The sequence below is a fragment of the Nannobrachium achirus genome (genome assembly GCF_963921795.1).
Source record: "Nannobrachium achirus genome assembly, chromosome: 17".
Taxonomy (NCBI): Eukaryota; Metazoa; Chordata; class Actinopteri; order Myctophiformes; family Myctophidae; genus Nannobrachium; species Nannobrachium achirus.
In genome coordinates, this window is record NC_137824.1 from 770,745 (window position 1) to 791,873 (window position 21,129).

General features: G+C 40.0%; 1 protein-coding gene across 1 annotated transcript in view; it reads left to right on the forward strand.

Moving 5' to 3' along the window:
- The window catches only part of tsc22d3 (TSC22 domain family, member 3), an 89,652-nt gene extending 75,165 nt beyond the window's left edge, over positions 1-14,487 (forward strand). The window contains exons 2-3 of the mRNA XM_080746262.1: positions 11,398-11,449; positions 12,650-14,487. Coding sequence (XP_080602388.1) covers positions 11,398-11,449; positions 12,650-12,934 — 337 coding nt within the window. The 3' untranslated portion in view covers positions 12,935-14,487. The remainder of the gene's footprint in view (positions 1-11,397; positions 11,450-12,649) is intronic.
- Positions 14,488-21,129: the final 6,642 nt, after the last annotated feature.

Below are 21,129 nucleotides of genomic sequence, written 5' to 3' on the forward strand. Positions count from 1 at the left end.
TTGTATATCTGCTATTTTTTAATAGTTAAAGCACAGGGGCCCCACAGTGAATCCTTGTACCCGGGGCCCATAATTTGGTGTGACGCCCCTGGGTGAACTACTCCTTTAAGAACCAAATTCCATAGGCCTGCAACAGTTAATCAAACAAACCAATTCATTCAATTATAAAGAATTATTGAGTTTAACATAATAAACCATTTTCAAAAATAGTTAAAATATCCATCTGTGAGAATGTCGATCGGCTAATTTAGCTATTTTTGAGTGGCACCGTTGTATAATTAGTCTGATTCAGTGGTCAGTCAGACTAATTGAGTTGGTCAATTATAATTATTTCTTTGTCGATTTGACACGCTTCGCTTCTCGATTATTCAATTGATCAAAATGTATTGATAGAATTATCGCTATTAGTTTTCTAGTTTGTTTTCCTTTCGAGTAGTTTTTTTCGCACTGATTTTTTGACACTGCACTATTGGTTGTGTTAGTAGTTTTTGAGTATTTTGCTTGTGTTTGACATGATAGTGAGATACTTGTTGCACTAACTAACATTGACTGCTATGGTCACTTTGTTTTGGACACTGTACTTTTTTTATGCAAAAGACTAGTACGGACACTTTATGTATATATATTTATATAGGTCTATTATTTGTTCACTCTCTTGACTTACCTTGCTCTTTACTGTACTCTGTTCTTGTTTCTTTTATTTTTATTTTTTCTTCTTACTTCTCTGTAACTTTGTAAATAACCTTATACTGCTGTGCTGCCTCTGGGCAACTGATTTCCCCCCTTGGGATAATAAAGGTATCTATCTATCTATCTATCTATCTATCTATCTATCTATCTATCTATCTATCTATCTATCTATCAAGATAATTGATAGATGCGGCCATGGTTCCTTAATGACCTCATTTCTTTCTGCTCTTCACTCCAATTGTGAAGCACACCAATTACTCCCTGCCTGTACAACCATCGAGCATTGCTATGGTAATGTGAAATTGGGTTCACTGTGGGCTAGTTCAGTAATTACAGCTTTTTCTCCACAATCTTGCACAGCGCATTTTCTAACGATTTTAAAGGGTTATCTTCAGGGGCGTCACACCACATTCTGGGCCCTGGGTACAAGGATTCACTGCGGGCCCCCCATGAATGTTAACTATTGAAAAATAGCAGATATACAAGCTCACAGCACGGCACTGAGTGCCGTGCTGCGAGCTTGTATATCATTTTTGAAAAATTGTGAAAATGTGTGCAAGAAACCTATGTTTCCATGAGAGTGGTGCTCAAACTTTTTCATGTGAAGGACCCCAAAGATGATATGTATTTGGCCACGGACCCCCATCTCAAAATATTAAGTTCCAGGGACCACCCAGAAGCAAAATTTGAGTTACAAATGTTCGCTTAAAAAATACATATATTCAAAGATTTTCACACATTTTCACGACTTTTCAAAAATAGCAGATCTACAAGCTCGCAGCGCTGCACTCGGTGCCACGCTGTGAGCTTGTAGATCTGCTATTTTTCAATAGCTAAAGTTACTTGCCCCTCCACCTTGGGCCCTAGTAACTCAGTCCCCCCCCCCCCCGTGTGACGCCCCTGGTCATCTTATCTAGGGTACCTCACAGCTGACAGTTGATGAGCACTGCACTGAATAAAAAGTGCACTCTTCACCTGACGCTCAAAGTGAAGCACACATCTCACTAATGGAATATCGGCATGTTTCCAGGATTTCTACCACTTAATCTAATAACTCCAGCTCTTCCCTCCTCTGATGCGGTGCAAGCCCTCTCAGCAATAATCAAGCTACACACTGCCTCACGGTCAAGCAAACTTGACAGCAGTAAGTGCCTGGCAAAATTGCACGGCACAAATGTCACATCTGCAAACACGTGACATGTTTGTATGGAGCATTTGTGTAGTTATGAATGTCACAATGCACAGGGCCCACAACTACTATGGTTTCATACTAAACTTTATGAGGGCAAAGATATCAATATTACTGATTGATGTATCATGTAAGAAATTCATCCTATTAGTTAAGCTATTAATTATGTGTTTTATAATAACACTTTCATGACAAAAACATGCAGTAAAGTGCTCCTTGTTTTGACACCAAAATCATCTGACTGCCTCGGGTGAAGATTAAAGCGCAATTGACAATAATGTTGAGTGATGACATCTGATATGTACTGTGCATCATTGAATTTAAAAATCCTTCATTTGCCAAGAATGGGTCATTTGTGCTAGATTTGTTTACTGACACCTGTCAAACTAGACAGTGGCTAAACATTGTTCATGGTTTCAGCCACACCTCCAGTACTAGTGACGCCCAACATTATGTCTGGATTACACTTGCGATCATGACAGGGGGATTCTTAAAATGTGACAAACCTGTTTAATTAAAACATAACAGTGTTAAAGGATTATAAGAAGGTATTTTCACACGTCTCGACTTGTTTCAACAAAGATGTACATTATAAAGAGATATTTATTCAGAGGTAAACAACCCAAATGGCAAAATGTTTTGTCACTTTTGTACATATTGTACATGTCTGTGTTATCAGTGCATCTAAAACAAGGCATGATTTCAAAGGAAACAAAAGTCCAAGCCACAGGTTGTGAAGTCCATTTGGCATAATAAAGTGTCCAAAGTGCCAAAAAAAACAGGGAATAGGAAGAAGTATAATGCTATATAGAACATGTCGAACATTTTATGACACTTTAAAGGTGTCATAAAAGTCCAAATAACTGTTGACATTTGGTTCTTTGACTGCCTTCAGTTTCGTGGGAAAGCATAGCCTACATCTTAAGAGTCTTCATGTCATGGAACAATGGTGCCGCTGTGTATATCATCACAATGCACTGTTCTAACAAGGTATGGAGATTGGCATGTTGATTAGTCCGGTAGCAGGTAGCATTTGAATTAGGGCATTAACGACTTGTGATTTTTGCAAGTCGACTCGACTCAGTAAAAAAGTTGAGTTGAAGTCGACTTTATTGTTACCCCCGAATTATTTTGGGGGGTCCCCAGATGATTAACTTAATGTGAAACATTGTTTTCTCACTCAACTGTAAACAAACCAACATAAAGTTTAAGTATAGAGGTAATTTATAGAGCCAATTTAAGGACTTTTAATACCTCTAAACAAATTAAACATTGTCCAAATTGTGTACAGGCAGAAATTGTGAAAATAGCTGATCTACATGCTCACAACGCGTTGTGAGCATGTAGATCTGCTATTTTCACAATAGAACCATGTTATACCAAATGTAATGTAGCACTGTAATATTGGATCATTCCGTCCTTGACAATAAGCAATGTTTGAACAGACGCACACATGGAGCAAAAATAATGATAGAAAAAAATACAAAGGATTATTTTTTTCAACTTCGACTTTAGACTTTCTCTGGTGGGAGTCCACTTGTGTAATGAAGTCGACTCAGTCGACTTGTCGACTTTTTCGTTAATGCCCTAATTTGAATATGTTGTTTTCTGTCCGACCAACTATATGAAGAGATTCCATCTGTAGTGGAGTAGTCATTGTTGGGACGTTTTTCACTGGTGGCATGAAAGCCCTTATTACACGTATGTGCCCGTAGTGCATTGCAACAGTAATGGAAATGCATCACACAAGTGCCACTCTGTGCATGGTCCTTACTCTCTGGATTACACATGCAGAAGTATCACCAATGGTCAATTGTCTCTTTGTGCTTTGAGAGGACGCTGTTCACAAAACAACAATAACAGCACAAGATATCTGTGAGCAGTCGAAGAAGTCAAAGTTACTTTAGCCTGAACACCCCCCCTGCCATTTGTTTGCAACGATGGGACATCGTCAGTCGCGTCCCGCTGAACCGGTCCCGCCTGCGGCCAGGCCACCCTTGCCAGGGGCGGCGTGTGCCCGGTGCCTAGCTGAACAACTTCCGAGATCCTGCTGTCAAAGCTACCACCACCACTTCAATTATCCTGAACGGGTTCTGAACTACGCGCCCCCTTATTCACCTAGTCTGTTCAGGATACCTTGTCGCCGGTAAGTGGTGGGGGGGTTACAGATGAGGCTAGTCAAATGTTACGTTGTTGTTGGGTGGGTTAGGGTTGGTATGTCCAAAAGACCAAAACTGCTCCTTTTGTATTTACCATAAAATGATTTAAAGTAGTGAAAATAGCAGATCTACAGATCCGCTTATTGACAGAGTCAGAGCATGTCGGTGTCTTTCATTTGAGTGCTATTGAAGTGGACAGAATACAGTATGTTGCTGTCTTCCTATTTGAGTGCTTATTGACAGAGACTGTACTGTATGTCTTGTCTTCTTTCAAAAGTAATTTGGTTTGAACTATATAACTATTGGTTACAGTAATGGTAAGGGTTGCCAGTAATTGTTGCTCATAAAGGCCAGACACTAGATAGCTATTCTTTATACAGTGAGTCTGTTGGTCCAAACTTTTCAATAACACAAAACAATTTATGGATATCCCTGTGTCCTGAATTACAGAGAGGTCATACAGGATTTAATTTGCATTACTTTATTAAAAAGACTTTGTATCTGACACACATAATGTCTTATTTATTATTAACAACGTTATGTACAGTACATACTAACTCACGCTTGCAACATGTAGGCAAACTCATAGCTGGTAACAGCTTATCTCGAGTGACGTGTCTGTATGTATTTATTGATAGCATGTAGTAAATTGAACAGATTATGAGGAGTGGCCACTGTGTGTGGTGCAGTGCAACCTGGTAGAGACATCTCTACCAGCCTCTGACTAACAATGTAACTCTGTCGTCATCATCCTGTGCATGTACTGGATTGTATATGTGTGGCATTTCAATCCACATCTTTGTATCCTTCCTGAATTAACATTTCTTGGTTATATTTTTTTATGTAACAAATGAGCATGCACCTCACTCACACACACACACACACACACACACACACACACACACACACACACACACACACACACACACAAACAGAAGTCCAAATAAGAACAAAACCTGGGCACTTGGTGATATGTCTAACTCCTCGGCTGTCCGACGTGTGTTGCAGATGAATAACAGTATTATATAATGCTGCTTGCTGGCTCTCATGCAGGAGGAGCCATCTGATGGAAAGTGTGTCCGTTAGAGTGACTTGCTGGATCTGGCACAAGCTGAATGCTGGGCCGGTCGGAACACGGCTGTGTGAAATCGGTAGAGATGCCAATGGTTTGCTCAAGTTCAGATACTCTGATTTGATAGATGGACAGATGAGCTATGCATTTATACTAGGGCATTAACAACATTGTCAACTCGACTCAGTAAAAAGTTGAGTTGAAGTCCACTTTATCACTTGATGACGTCATCACATCACACACGACCCCCCAATTATTTTGGGGGGGGGGGGGGGGGGGGTCCCCAGATGATTGACTTAATGTGCAACTTTGTTTTCTCACTCAACTGTAAACAAACCAACATAAAGTGTAAGTGTATAGAGGGTATCTGCACATTTCTAAAGTGCCAATGTAAGGACTTTTTAATACCTCTAAAATGACAAATTAAATATTGTCCAAATTGTCAAATATATAGAGGCAGAAATTGTGAAAATAGCGGATCTACATGCTCACAACGCCTCGCATCGCGAGGCATTGTGAGCATGTAGATCCGCTATTTTCACAATAGAACCATGTTATACCAAATGTAATGTAGCACTGTAATATTGGATTATTCAGTTCTTGACAATAAGCAATCCTACTGTTTGAATGCTGTATACAGATGCACACATGGAGCAAAAATAATGATAAAAAAATACGAAGGATTTTTTTTTTCAACTTCAACTTTCGACTTTCTCTGGTGGGGGTCGACTTGTGTAATGAAGTCGACTCAGTTATCTTGTCAACTTTTTCGTTAATGCCCTAATTTATACCCTCTCTCTCTCTCTCTCTCTCTCTCTGTCACTCTTTCCACCTCATGGATTAAGCCTATACTTCCTCACTTGACTGTGTCATTCAACGCTAATACTATTGTGTGACAAAGTGTACAGTAAATCAGCCTTTCCAGTGGTGACTACTGTGACAAACCGACCATGACTAAAGAACACTCAACAGAAGGGTCATAGCCATTTCCACAGGGGGGCATTGGGGGGCAATGCCCTCCCAGATTAGACTTTGTGCCCCCCCCAGTCCAGATTGGCCAGTAGTACCCTACCACACTATTAGTTTAAGATGTTTTACAGGTGTTAATTATATATGTACTTTTTATATTCTTTGTGATTATTATAAATATACATTTTCATAGTTTAATGAAAATGCAATAATAGCCTACACTGGCTATTGTTGTTTTGACGTCTAGTCCTGAGTTGTTGTGCATGCAGCATGGGAAATTCAAATAATTTCAGTGAGAAAACATGTACAGTAATGGACATTACTAGTTTGGCTCAAAGCGCCGCAAAAATTGGCTTGCTATATAGGGGTGTGTTGAAAAATAAAGTGCCCCCTTTGGAAAATGTAAGGCCCCCCTGCTGATTATTCCCTGGAGCTGCCACTGTTGTAGACTATAATCATTCGATACCAGTCAAGTATGGAAGTTTTTATTGGACTTTAAAAACCGTATGAATTCATTGAAAAATCTTACGAAAAAATAAAGTCCAATAAAAACTTCCATAGTCAAGCTATCACTGCATGTGGCTACTGAGGCATAATTTCAAAACGAAATAGGGGGTGGCAAAAATAGGTTACCACTTAAAATAGTGAAACTAGTTGATCTACAAGCTCTCTCGGTGAGAACCTGTAGATCAACTAGTTTCACTATTTGCTTGAAAATGTTTCCAATTTCCAATACTTTTACTTGTTCTACTCCACTACATCGCAGATCCAAATATTGTACTTTTACTCCACTACAATTATTTGAAAACTTTAGTTACTAGTTACTTTGCAGATAAAACATACATAAACCACTCAAGCCCTATTTTATACCAACGCAATATAAATAGCCGATCTACAAGCTCACAATGTAGAGCTTGTTTTCAAACATTTTGTACTTTTACTTTTGGCACATTAAGTACATTTTGATACCAATACTTTTGCACTTTTACTCAACATTGCAGTATTGATACTTTTGTTTTACCATAGAATGTGAGTACTTTTTCCACCACTTCCCCAGATCCCCTGTTGCCCCAATTGACACCCCTGTGTGGCTCAAAGTGGGGACTGTAGGGAGCCTTATGCCTCATTCACACTACGAAAAGCCAAGCTAATGGTTTGCTTGGTAATTCAATGTATTCTCTATGCAAACCAGCTTTTAGAATTTCCAAGCTGGGAAAAAAGTTTGGAAATGTTTAAAGCTGGTTTGCATGGAGAATACATTGAATTACCAAGCAAACCATCAGCTTGGCTTTTCGTAGTGTGAATGAGGCATTAAACACTGTGTGAAAGGCTCCCTACCGTCCGCACTCTGTGCAGCTGGAGCCAAGCTGCTGGCACACAAGTCTGATCTCCCCTCCTAGCTGAGGGAGTGGGATATAATGGAGGGGCCGGGGCAGTGGAGCGGCCCCCCATCACCACAGCAGACTTGGTATTAAACCTGACAGCTTTACTGTCACAGCACAAAATAGGAGACGACAGCCACTATGCACCTTAATGCCCACTCAATGTGTTTCTGCTCAGTGTTATTAGGCCGACCAAAAGTCAGCCTTTCCCCCCTAATTGTTAGGTTACATAACAGGCCTGTTTTCTGTTGCAAAAAAAAAAAAAAATGTGGGAGACCTGACCCCTGAGGTTTACAAGAGGCTAATTATAATAATAAACTTTATTTATTTAGCACTTATTTATATAGCACTTATCTGAAACCAAAGTTTACCAAGTGTTTTATAGCGTGGCAAAGGTCAGTAGTAAAAAAGCAATATACTAATAATCATAATCATAAAAAGGTGAAATAATAAAAGCATGCTTGGCAGGGTTTCTTATTCACTGTTTACTTGTTAGAGTGTACATGTACCCTTGGATATTATCAACAGACAAAATAATGGCTGCGTTTTGCGTTTAGTTGCAGGCAGTGACTTTAGATTGAAATATAGCTTTGTCTGTGTATGCTTGTCCATTGCAGAGAATATTCCTTATAGTCTACAAGTAAAAGGTACAGGGACATTATCAATCTTTTGAAGAAAAGGGCAAGGGAACATGGAACATTAAAAACATAATCTCCTGAAAGTGATCATTAGCTTTATGAGATGGTGAATTATACGTTTTCTCCACCAGAGGTCAGTAGTGTTCTGAAGAACACAGAAGGGAAATTTACAGGAAGATGGGGTGGAAAAGTACCTATGGAGGGAATCCCTCAACAATAACAAAATGGGGGGTGCAGCTGTACATTATGTTTTGGCATGTACTGTACAAATATTATTTCACAATCACAGCAATATAAAAAACAGGTCATTTTTATGTTAAAGTGTTTTGGAATGTAAGGGGCATGCTGGTGTATACCACATTATGTAGCAAATTGCACACTGTGACAATAACTATATTTGACAATAACGAAAATGTAAATACACATTCTGTTATGTTTTATAACATTTTATGTGAAAGTGTTTATGCAGTATTTCTATCCAGAACATAAAATTCCAACTGAGTAAAGGGCATGCAGAATTTCTATCCACAACATAAAATTCCGACTAGTCGAAATGATGGGACATCGAAAGAGCGAGATTCCTGGATACTGAAAAATAAAATAAAATAGGATTATAAAAATGCAATAATACAATCATATTAATACAACAATGCATAATAACAGTCGTCATTGAATCAAACAAAGGCCATGGTCAGTGTCACCTGTGCAAATGACAGTTTTGTAACTGTGGTCAGTGCAGTCTTAATAAGAAAGTAAAGAGGTGACCCTTTGTTTCTTTGTGAACATAAGGTTACAAGTTGCATTGTTTTGTTCAGTGGCGTAAAGTAAAGTACTTTTACTTATAGGCTACTGTAGGCACTTAGGTAAAATGTTGAGGCATTTGTAGGCTACTTTAGTATGTCCAATTTCCAATACTTTTACTTCTACTCCACTACGTCATCTCAGATCCAAACGTTGTAGGCCTACTTTTACTCTAATACATGTATTTGAAAACTTTAGTTACTAGTTACTTTGTAGATTTTTACTTTACAAACCATACATTAACTATGTCAGCTCTATAGGCTATATGTCTACATTTTGGCTTTTTGAAAATAGCCGATCTACAATCTCGCAATGCCTTGATGCAGAGGTCTTCAACAGGGGGTCCGGGACCCCTAGGGGGTCCTCAGAGTTACTGCAAGGGGTCCTCCAAATCATTGTGTGATAGAAAGAAAAGAAAATCTCCTTTTTAGCCAGATTCTTAACCAGATTCTGAGAACTTTAGCCAACAATAGCAGATCTAAAAGCGCGAGGCGTTGTGAGCTTGTAGATCAGCTATTTTCGGCAAAGAGGTTTGGTGTAGAGGGGAGAAGTAGGCATTACGGTTCAAGTTGTTAAATATCTCAAAACACAAATTGACATGAATCTAAAACACACTAATGATTGTGCTGTCAAACAATGAAACGATATGCCATGGAATCTATGACAAGGTTGTGGCTTGATGCATTAGTGAGCTTAGATCTGCTATTTTCAAATGATTTTTTTTAATACACTTTGAACTTGTGAAAAGGGACATTCTGCACAATAGTAGCCTACTTTCTACTTTTGGTACTTTAACTACATTTTGATACCAATGTTGTAGCCTACTTTTGCTCCAGACCTACATTTCCAGACAAAAATTCCAGACATTTACTTGTAACAGAGCATTGCAGTATTGATACTTTTAAGAATGTGAGTAGCCTAATTTTTCCACCACCGAAAGTAAAGAGGTGACCCTGTGTTTCTTTGTGAACATAAGGTTACCAGTTGAGTTTGTTTTGTTTATTTGTTGGAGTTCGGGGCGGAGTTGAGTTCAGAGGGAGGGCAGAGGAAGGGGAAAAGATCATGCCAGTCCGCTCATTTGACTAATATATTCACGCGTCAAATGACGCGGGGGACAACGGCTCGTTTATATTGCTGCCGGGTGCAGAAAATAGCATCAGTCTTCTGAAACCAACGAAGCTCACGCATCACACCCGACACTGCACTAGCACTCAAACCTGAGTTACAGTGCATCGTGATCTGAGCTGATCAGCAACAGAAAGAAAAAGAAAAAACACCCCGGATCTATTATCTTAGGTGACCCGACCGTTCGCAAGCGTGGCGAGAGGTATTATCCAAACGAGTCTGGTACTCGAGATGAGCACGGAGATGTTCGCCGCCAAGACACCCATGGAGGTTGCCGTCTACCAGTTGCATAACTTCTCCATCTCCTTCTTCTCGTCCTTTTTGGGCGGAGATGTGGTGTCGGTCAAACTTGACAACAGGTAAATATCTCTGGGGGACGTTTTATTAGGCGAGGTGATGATGGCATGCAATCGCGATGGATGTGGAATATTAAAACTTACTTAGTTACTTTTGCGGGGAAAAAAAGATGGTCTCACAAGCAGTGGTGGAAAAAGTAGCCTACTCGCATTTTTTTTACTTGAGTAAACGTATCAATACTGCAACGTAGACATGCTCTGTTACAAGTAACCCGGAATTAAATGTACTTGAGTAAAAGGTGTTGGCATCAAAATTGTGGCTACGTAAAGTAGCCTACCAAAAGTAAAAGTAGGTCTACTATTGTGCAGAATGTCCCAAAATGTCAAATGTATACAACAGACTCTCGCAAGAGCGATCGATCAAGTAAACACAGCGATAAACAAATGCACAATTTCTAATGCAGAAATGCACACTGATTTCTAATGCTGAAATTGTAATAATGAGTGCAACTTGTGTGTGTGTGTGTGTGTGTGTGTGTGTGTGTGTGTGTGTGTGTGTGTGTGTGTGTGTGTGTGTGTGTGTGTGTGTGTGTGTGTGTGTGTGTGTGTGTGTGTGTGTGTGTGTGTGTGTGCGCGCGCGCGCCTGGCGCGCTGTGCACTGTACATGATGTACAGTCTCATGTCTGCTGCTAGGCTCTCGGACTTTGAGCCCACAAGACTGACAAGAGTGACCCACTGTCCTCATAACTTACTAAACTTAGTGTAAATTCCCATATAGACTATGTTTTTAACATCATTCAGACCATGGCATGTTAAGAGTAGCCTAAACTACATTAGTCTTCTACATTAGGCCTATATCAGAATGAACAATGTTATTTTTTATTTATTTTTATTTTTTTGAGGGAAAAAAGAAAACAAATGGACTACAGCCTGCCTATTCACCCCATACCAAGCTGGTCTGGTCTGTGTTACATAGGAGAGGTTTCATTAGCTTCCATGAATCCATGGGGTTGACTGAATTCGCTTTTTTATGTTTTGGTGAGTCGGCTTATGGTTTCTGTTTTCCTTCTTTGCAGTGCCTCTGGTGCTAGCGTTGTGGCCATCGACAACAAGATAGAACAAGCAATGGTAAGCTCACTCAAATGTCTTATGTGGCTGGTATACAGTACTTCAGTAGCACTCTCCAAACTAAATGATCATGTAGACATGTAGAATTAGATTATATTTATGTTTTATTCACAGAGCTCCCAAAAGGAAGGGCACTCATAGAATGTGCATTCTGCACTGTGCACCTATGTCCTGCTTATTGATATTTATAAGAGTAGCCCTAGTCGTTGGAGTCTAGAAGAAAGTAGACATAATAATAATGAATAATAATAATAATAATAAACGATTATAGCAGGGGTCTTCAACGTTTTTCAGGCCAAGGACCCCTTAGCTGAGAGAGAGATTAAGCAGGGACCCCCACAAGCTTTCCATACAGTAGATTCCATATAGTAAACTTGACCTTTCACTCTGTACTTGGTGTGCCTCTTTTTCCCCTCTACACCAAACCAAACCTCTTTTGTTGTGAGCTTGTAGATCTGCTATTTTTGGCTAAACTTCTCCGAATATGGACACTAGGGTTCCAGTGGTTAATATAAGAACACAAAGATTTGGAGGAACCCCTGTAGTAACTCTGAGGACCCCCTAGGGGTCCTGGACCCCCTGTTGAAGACCCCTGGAATATAGTATTAAATCGTTTGCACATCACATGCCAAATTAGATGGCATATTGTGATTTATTTTTATTGTCACGTTTATTTTTGTCAAGATCGTCAGGATACAATTTGCAACTTTACAGTGTTACTGTGATGTGCACAATACTGGCCAAAAAAGGCAGTACTCAACATTAGGGCTGTCACGATATGACATTTTACATGATGATTAATTGATAATCTAATTGATACGTTGATAATTAATTTCTGTTTGGCTTTTAGGCTTTGAAGTTGCACATGGCAGATATGACAAATAACCTAAATATACAAAGAAATTATGGACATATTTGACAACTTTCTACTAACATTGATAGTAGAAATAGACAATCTACAAGCTCACAACGCGTCCCAATGCGACGTGTTGTGAGCTTGTAGATCGTCTATTTCCACTATTTTTTACTTAAAAAAATATATACATGAAACATTTTCAACATTCACGATTATGACGATTATGAAAACGAATCGCGATTAGGTAAAACAATTGCGATTAGACGATTATGTAATAATTGTGACAGCCCTACTCAACATATCATAACACATGTTGACCTTCTCTAATATGTCCTTTGGTGCAGGATCTGGTCAAGAACCACCTGATGTACGCAGTACGCGAAGAGGTGGAGATCCTCAAAGAGCAGATCAAGGAGCTGGCCGAGAAGAACAACCAGCTGGAGAGGGAGAACAACCTGCTGAAGAACCTGGCCAGCCCCGAGCAGCTGGAGAAGTTCCAGTCGCGCATTCCTGCAGACAGCCTGCTAGCCCTGGACAACCAGCCTCTCCAAGTGACCATCCCTGACCATCACCACCGTCACCAGCAGCAGCAGCAGCCCTGCTCCCTCAGTGCTGGCTCTGCTGTGTAAGTGGCTCTGCCTAGGGGCGGGCAGAGCCACAAGCCTAGTAACAATAATGGACCTCCATGATTTTTTAACGTTAGAGTTGTAAAGTAATCGCCGCCGCTGAGCAAAGCTTTCCTCGCACGAAGAAGCGGAAGAGAGGGAAGCGTCAGGGCGGCAGACGATCGACGAAAACCCACAACTGCTGACGTATGAAAGCACAACGACACTCACAAAAAAAGACGCTCTGACTGGCGTTGGTCTCAGGCCCCATCCTCTGACATCCATTAGACTCTTTTTCTCTAGTCTCTCTGTGTAGACAAAAGCGCTAAGAGCGAGGGCTGACAAAAACGCCAGCGAGCGCTTGCTATGGGACTCAGGGGTGGGGGTGCTTCCCCCACCTAGTCGTACCCTTCCCTACGAGAACCCCTTTCTCCGGAGAGGGGTTGGGAGGCGTGATAGGACTGGTCCTGCAGGTGCTAACTTGGAATGGTTGAGGAAGATGAGGAGGGGGGGTCCCCAGCCTCCCCGTTTAAAGGTTAAGTCAAGGAAGTGGACGTCTTTGAGACGGCCCTCCATGTCTCAATACAAAAGAGCCCCAGCCTGTGGACTGATCTCAGCATACTGTACAAGCTCCACGATTTCAAAACTGTACACTTAAGCAACCGTTAAGCAACCGTTAAGACCTTACCTGCAGTAGTGTATTGCTCATTATGTTAATGTACTTTTAAGTATAACAAGAATCATAACACCAATAATGAAAAGGACATACTTGCGTAGCAAAGGTGGAGGTCAGTGCATCGTAGCACATTAAGAGCTGGGGGGAGCTATCGCAGGACATTCTGATCTGATTGTCTGCTGTAACCGTTCATAAAATGCGATGCTTTTATTTTCTGCAGTTGGGGCTTGCTGCTTATTGGGGGTAAAGCAAAAACGAATCCTACTATTTTCTTCTGTTTTTTGTGATTCTTAACAAAAATCAGCGTTTGTAAAATAGGAGTACACTGTTCTGTAAAGTTCTTTTTTTTTTTTCTTCCAACATATAGCATATATATGGAGGAGATAGACATATCTGCCCCTCCTTTGTTGCCTAGCCCTGCACAGTACAGTATAGTTACAATGATATGTATATAGTCTTGAAAGATTTAGTGCAGTGGAGATGGTGAGCAAGCATCTGCTTGCATTTCTTGCTGCAGATGCACTCCTGACTTTGTCAGCGTTTCCACAGAATGTGGTCCCCTGTTTTGATGGTCAGATGCCAACTTGAAAACAATGGCATGACAACAGTGCCTGTCTGTACTAGTAGTAAGAGAGGAACACATTTCCACAATGAGCTCTGTTGTTGTTGTTTGTCTACTAGCTACCAAAGACTTTGCCTCAATGAAAGCCAAGAAACCCAGGACCATGTGTATGTGCATACAACTTCACAGGGAGAAGTCTTGTTAGCTAGAGCAAAGGTTTCTATCTCTTTTGTAAAGATAATGGTATTGTTGCTGTACTGTATCCAAGAAGCAGGTGTTCACTAATGGTGTATGGATACAAATGCACATTTGCAATAAACCTTATGTTTACATAATACAGTGTTATTCTCTGTGTCTTATTTAACCACGTAAACCATACAGTAAACAGGTATATCGTCACTGTTGGGCAGAAACCTTGTATCTCCAAGTTTCAAATTTGTAATTTTTTCCGCAAACTAAAGCCCTGCTTCATCATACAAGGCCATCGCACAAAAGTAGTGAAAACAGCTGATCTACAAGCACACAACGCCTCGCACCGTGAGGCGTTGTGTGCTTGTAGATCGGCTTTTTTCACTAGTTTAATTAGATCATTTTTAAAATGATAATACAAAACAAACGGTTTTGGACATACAAGGTTTCCACCCGACTACGACGATATGCTTCAATGACTACTTAACTCCCTCCTTTTTCCAACTTAACACCAAATGTCATTGCTGAAGATAGACAATCTACAAGCCCACAACGAATCGCCTTGCATTGCATTGGATTGTGAGCTTGTAAGTTGGCTATTTTCAGTGAATATTCGCTGAATGTTATTGTTTGTTATGACAATTTCCAGAATACGGAGTTATTGAGTGGTTATAATGAAGGGTAGCTGCGTCCACATAGTCGGTGTGCGTACAATACTTTTGGCTTTAACACGCATGCTGTTTTATAATGTTGAGCAGTTAAAATGTTCGCTGAAAAGTGATGTGATATTTCCGAAGACGGCACATTTTAGTGCCTATGTATTTGTAACTTTGGCTTAGGTCCTCTGTCATTGCATTGAGGGTTCATGTGTTATGCCTTTTTCTCTTGTGTGTGCATTTCACCACAAAATTGCCACTGCTACCCAATGCTCGTACCTCACAGCAGCAGAGTGCAGACTTTTTAGTCGACATCAGGGGCCCTGCTAATGGCAGTGAAGTAATAATAGCTAGGTTGTCAGTGGGGTGGAATCTGCAAGAGGAGGAAAATGGCTTGCCATCAGTGTTTTCCCCTCAGACAGTTTGGCAGCCAGTCAGCGAAGCAGTGTGTAACTGGAGACGTTGTGGTTGGTTTCCCGGCGGCGTTGTAGGCCAGGCGCGACTCCCATCCGTCTCTGTGAGTTCAGTCCGGAGGCCACATGTGCAAAGGTTTGGTAGCATCCATGCCATATGGATGCATATACTGTAGGGCCAAAGGTTTGGTAGCATCCATGCCATATGGATGCATGTACTGTAGGGCCAAAGGTTTGGTAGCATCCATGCCATATGGATGCATATACTGTAGGGCCAAAGGTTTGGTAGCATCCATGCCATATGGATGCATGTACTGTAGGGCTGGCATTTTAGTTGACCAGTACATGTGATACAAATAATTATTGATACATGTTTGGCATTGAACATTGGAACATAAATCAAAAGCTCTGCCTTTCAGACTTTGTAATAATGTAATAATAATAAACGTAATAGTTGTATACTTTTCAGTTTAGCATCCCAAACTGAAAATGTATTTTCACAAGTTATTTGTCACAAAAACAAAAAGAACTCACTTGTATCTTTGAAAGGGCAGCTTTTGTAACACATATGTACAGTACATAATGTGCATGGTTTAAGGAAAATATTGATAAATGAGGCAGTTAAAAATTAGGTGACAGGCAGAAAAATGGAGATAAAAATGAACATAATGACATGACATCTGTTAATTTCACCCAAGTGGGTCATACATGAATGGAAACAATGTCTTTTTTTCTCTTTCTCTTTTTTAACTTAAGAAATGTATCAATTCATAATGATTTGCACCAGCGCCCAGAGGTGAAAAAAGTGTGTTGAACCAAATATTAATTTCCTGTCAATTAATGGGTGATCTGTGAATGTTATTGGACTCAGAGCACAGACTATTACACTTCACTTTAGTGTAGGAACAGCCAAAAACACAAATGTTTATAACAATGTCTCCTTGCAACTGTCATGAAAACACTCTCCCTGAAAATCGGTGTAGGCTACACCACCTCAGAGTATGTGGAGAGGTACACACCTGCTTACTTCAGCTTTCCTTTATCACAAATGCCAATCTTTATGTAGATTTGTACTCATCATTTTTACATACACACCTTTGGTCCAGTGCCTTCTGGAAAGCCCACAGCCACCACAGATCACATAACCCACCAGTGAATACATGCAGTGTCTCTCCTTTGGTTATTTCCCCCTCAGACAAAACAAAACAAAAAACAAGTTCTCTTCAGGTGTTAGTGTTTAAAATCTCATGATGAACAACCGATTTCGGTTAAACAAACGACCCAGATTGATGTATTTGTTCTTGCATTTACTCTAAAATGTCTTCGATGTAGCGGTTTGTTAATAGTGGTGCTTGTGTTGTGCGTGTGGTGGTCATGAAGTCGTTATTAGATAGGGACAGGAGCACATTAGTACTCTTACATAACGTTGTTGTCGGGTGAAAACCTTGTATGTCCAAAACCGTTTGTTTTGCATTTATCATTTTAAAAATGATTCAAACTAGTGAAAACAGCCGATCTACAAGCACACAACGCCTCCCACCGCGAGGCGTTGTGTGCTTGTTGATCTGCTGTTTTCAGTAGTCTTGTGCGACAGTCTTTTTATGATGAAGCAGGGCTTTACTTTATGAAAAAACATATGTACATTTGAAACTTGGAGATACAAGGTTTCTGCCCGACAGTGACGATAAGGTTATTAGAATCAGACTTTTTCTATTTCTTCCTCTTACTAAACACACAGGGCACCCGGTGCGTCCCCTGTGAATGTCACTGGGGAAAAAAACTAGAGCTCAGAATGAGCCTCTGTAGGCAGCACTTAGTACGTTTATAATTTGTGTGCCAATGCCAACATTTACAACTGTCTTGCCTGTTAAAACTGTGGAAAAATCTGCGAGTTGTACAACTGGGTGGACATATTCTACCGCCACATAAAGTTCTGATCTGAAATCTGGAGACAATTAGTATTGGCCTGAAATTGGTACTTTGTTTTTTTGTACGAGTTCTATTTTGGGATGATTTGGTAATAATTTAGTCCAGTTACATTTTTGTGTGTGTAGCAGCCTCCTCATTTTGTAATCAATTGGCCATAAAGCTCCAGAGACCGCGATCACCATTATAAGGTGGTAAATACATGAATAAAATAAACTTTAGGACTATCACCATTGATAGCTTTTGCATTTTAGGTCATGTCTGTTGTCTTTGATTGATTGATTGATTGATTGAAGACTTTATTAGAAGTTTGCATAGGAAAAGGTACAATTTCATGACAGTACAGTTCACTGGTACAAGGTCTACTAAAAGGAGATCCTAGAAAAGACTAAGCTTATTTCCACAGGAAACCATTTAAGTATCTCATATAACATTGAATGACAGACAAATAGAACACAGTACTATGCAGTATGTAAATAAAATAAAATGAAAGAACAAAAAAAAAGAAAACAGTAAGTCTAAACAAACAGTAAGTATATACAAAGAAGAGGCAGGGGAGGGTAGGGCTGGGCTAGGTTTGTTTTTTATAACCAGTTGTGAACGGCTGCTGCCTGTAAGTGGTTTTTCAGGGCAATTTTAAAGGATGCTAGTGATCCACACTCCTTTATGGCCTTCGGTAAGGCTTTCCACATTTTGGTGGTATAGCAGAAGAACGAGTTTGACCCTTTGTTGGTTTTGACTCTGGGTTGAAAGTGATCTGTGGCGCTGCCTCTGGTGTTGTAATTATGGACATCCTTAACGTTTATAAAGTATTTTGACAGGTACTTGGGTATCATAGTGGTGTAGTGTATCTTGTACACCAGGCCCATTGCAAGTTGCTGTACTCTGTCAAACATGCTGTTGGATTGCATGTGCCTCTGAACAAACACAGAATCCTTCTATTCTACTAAAAAAGAAAATAAAAAGTTGGTGAATTCTAACTTTCCTTGCAATGTACAGTTAAATATTAAAGCTATGTTTGAAGCTTGTTCTGTCTGGGAGCATCAAGCAGCAGGCAGCTACAGTATGATGAGCGGCAGTTCTGCTGGATTACTGGCATGTTATGCAATGAAAAAACATCTGGTTCGGATGGAAATTTTGGTGGGTGTGCTGGGACAAGTGGACCCAGCCTAAATGTGGTTACATTCGCATGCAAGGAGATGGTTTGGCAGGGAAACACAACCATACAAGGGGCTTTGCACAGTTTAAAAACAGTGCCAGCGCCAACATAATTTGCTGTTGTATAACTGTGATGATAGCTTAATCTTGTATTGTGTCTGTGCCTGCAGACAAAACATCACAAAAGCTCAATGTCAATAGAAGGATAGAAATTATATAACAACATCTGATATTATGTTTATCTAATTTCAGAATTGTCTTATCAAAGATAATCTCATTTTATTTTGATAGCATTTGTATGGCTGTCATGATATTGTAAATAGTTCAGTAAAATATATTCAAGTTGGTTTGTAGGCTAACTGCTTTACTCATGATTTTCTACAGACGGTGCCTGCCTCTCTCCTATCTTGTCCAAAGTTCATCGGCAACAGACACGTTAGTCATTACATCACAAATGGAAGCTGGCCTGGACTTCTTTCATGGCTAACCAAGTTAATCCATATATCGGATACACAAACTTACTAATTTGCCATATTAATCAGAATGAAGAGACGTTTATACATTATACAATAAATAATGACAAAAATAAATGTTGATGGCAGAAGCTACATTAGTGCCAGCCGATCACATTTATATAATAATTTGTTAATAATTGTTAGACCAAAGACATCCCATGCCTGAGGGATGATTGCTCTCCAGTTGGCTATTTATTTGTAAGGCCAACCAGTTGACCAATGCTATAACTCAGGGGTCTTCAACAAGGGGTCCGGGACTCCTAGTAGGTCCTACTACAGGGGAGCCGCCAAATCTTTGTGTGATTGGAACCTTTTTTCTTTTTTTCTTTACATTAACCTTAGCATCCCTATCCGGATGAGAACTTTAGCCCAAAGATCTACAAGCTCACAATGCCTCGCGATGCGAGGCGTTGTGAGCTTGTAGATCTGCTATTTTTGGCAAAGAGGTTTGGTGTAGAGGGGAAAAGAGCAGACTAAGTAAAGAGTAAGTAAGTAAGTAAGTAAAGAGTGAAAGGTCAAGTTAACTAAGTATTGACGGTTTACTGTAGTTAAATGTCTGAAAATACACTTTAACATGAATACAACATGATAGTGCAGCCAAACAAGTCTATGAAACTATCTATGAAATCGATGTAAAAGTTTAATCAGCAAAACAATTATATACAGTGTATAGTGGGGGTCCCTGATTCATCCCTCTGTCAGCCTTAGGGGTCCTTGGCTGAAAAACGTTGAAGACCCCTGCAATAACTTCATCACTTAATGGTTCAGTCAGTCAGTCAGTCAGTCAGTCAGTCAGTCAGTCAGTCAGTCAGATCTTAGTCTCAAGTGCACACCCAAGATCAGAGATAAAGAAGAAATTCTCTTGGATTGGATTATTACCTTGTCCGCATGCATGCAGATATTATAATCAGTCCTGTCTGTGTGTATGTAAACAAAATTACATAAGATAAGATAAGAAAACTTTATTGTCCATCACATTTTGCATAAAATGGAAAATTGTCTTTGGCACATAGGCAGTCAGACAGTATACAACAATAAAACATACATAATGCATTAAAACTATATAAAATGCATACCATGACATAGCAACAGTGCAACACTGCCACTGCAGTTGGCACAAATGATGTCTTATAGCCCTTCTTCTTTGCTAGTGGTACCCTAAGCCTCCTGACCGATGGTAACAGCTCAAATGAGGGGCGAAGAGGGTGTGTAGAGTCGTTATAAATCTGAATTGCCTTTTTGGTTATGGCGCGGCAGCGGTTGTATATATCCTGAAGTTTCAATTGTTTGTTTCCAATGATCTTACTTTCCTGATTAACTACCTGGGTGAGCTTGTTCCTATCTCTAACTAAGAGGTTCCAATACCAGGAGACGATAAAAGTGAGAACGCTCTCAGTATAAGTGACCTATAGACCATGGTCAGGGTGTGTTTACTGGCATTAAAACTTCTCAGCTGTCTGAGAAGATAAAGTCGCTGCCTTGCCTTCATATGGGTGGATTTCCATGAAATGTGGGAATGATGGTCAAAATGGTCTAAGTATCAAGCTGTGTATCAATATTAAGGTCAAAACTACTAAATGACCATATCTCAGGTGAACAGATGGAACAAAATAATTATGGTGCATGTGGTCAAGGTTTGTAGCCCTCATTTAACAACATAGAAACCTGCACACAGTGCACAGATCCAAGCAGAAATCATCTCAAGACAGGGCTCAGCTGTAATTTATGACACACTAGTGACTCATCATTCACAACGTGAGAATGGCCGGTTGTTAAAACATCATGCCCCTAAATATTTGACTTTCAAGGCCTCGCATGCAGAAGTGGAATACAGCCAAGAAGACAAAACTTCCTTAAATGTCACGAATCACCTGCGCAATATGCTATTGTTATGTCGTTGGCTCTGTTGTTTTGTTGTGTTATATGCAGAAAAAAACAAAGGAAAAGGCTATTCAAACCAATTGTCCTAATTGGTGTCAGAAGAATACGGTCTGGAAGGAAATCATTGCGGTCAACAACAGATAAATAACTCACGTCTGGCCACCAATGACACAAGATAAACAAAAACCCGAAGCTTGCATCACAAGTAGTTACAGAGTTTTTATGGGCAAGACATTGCTCTGT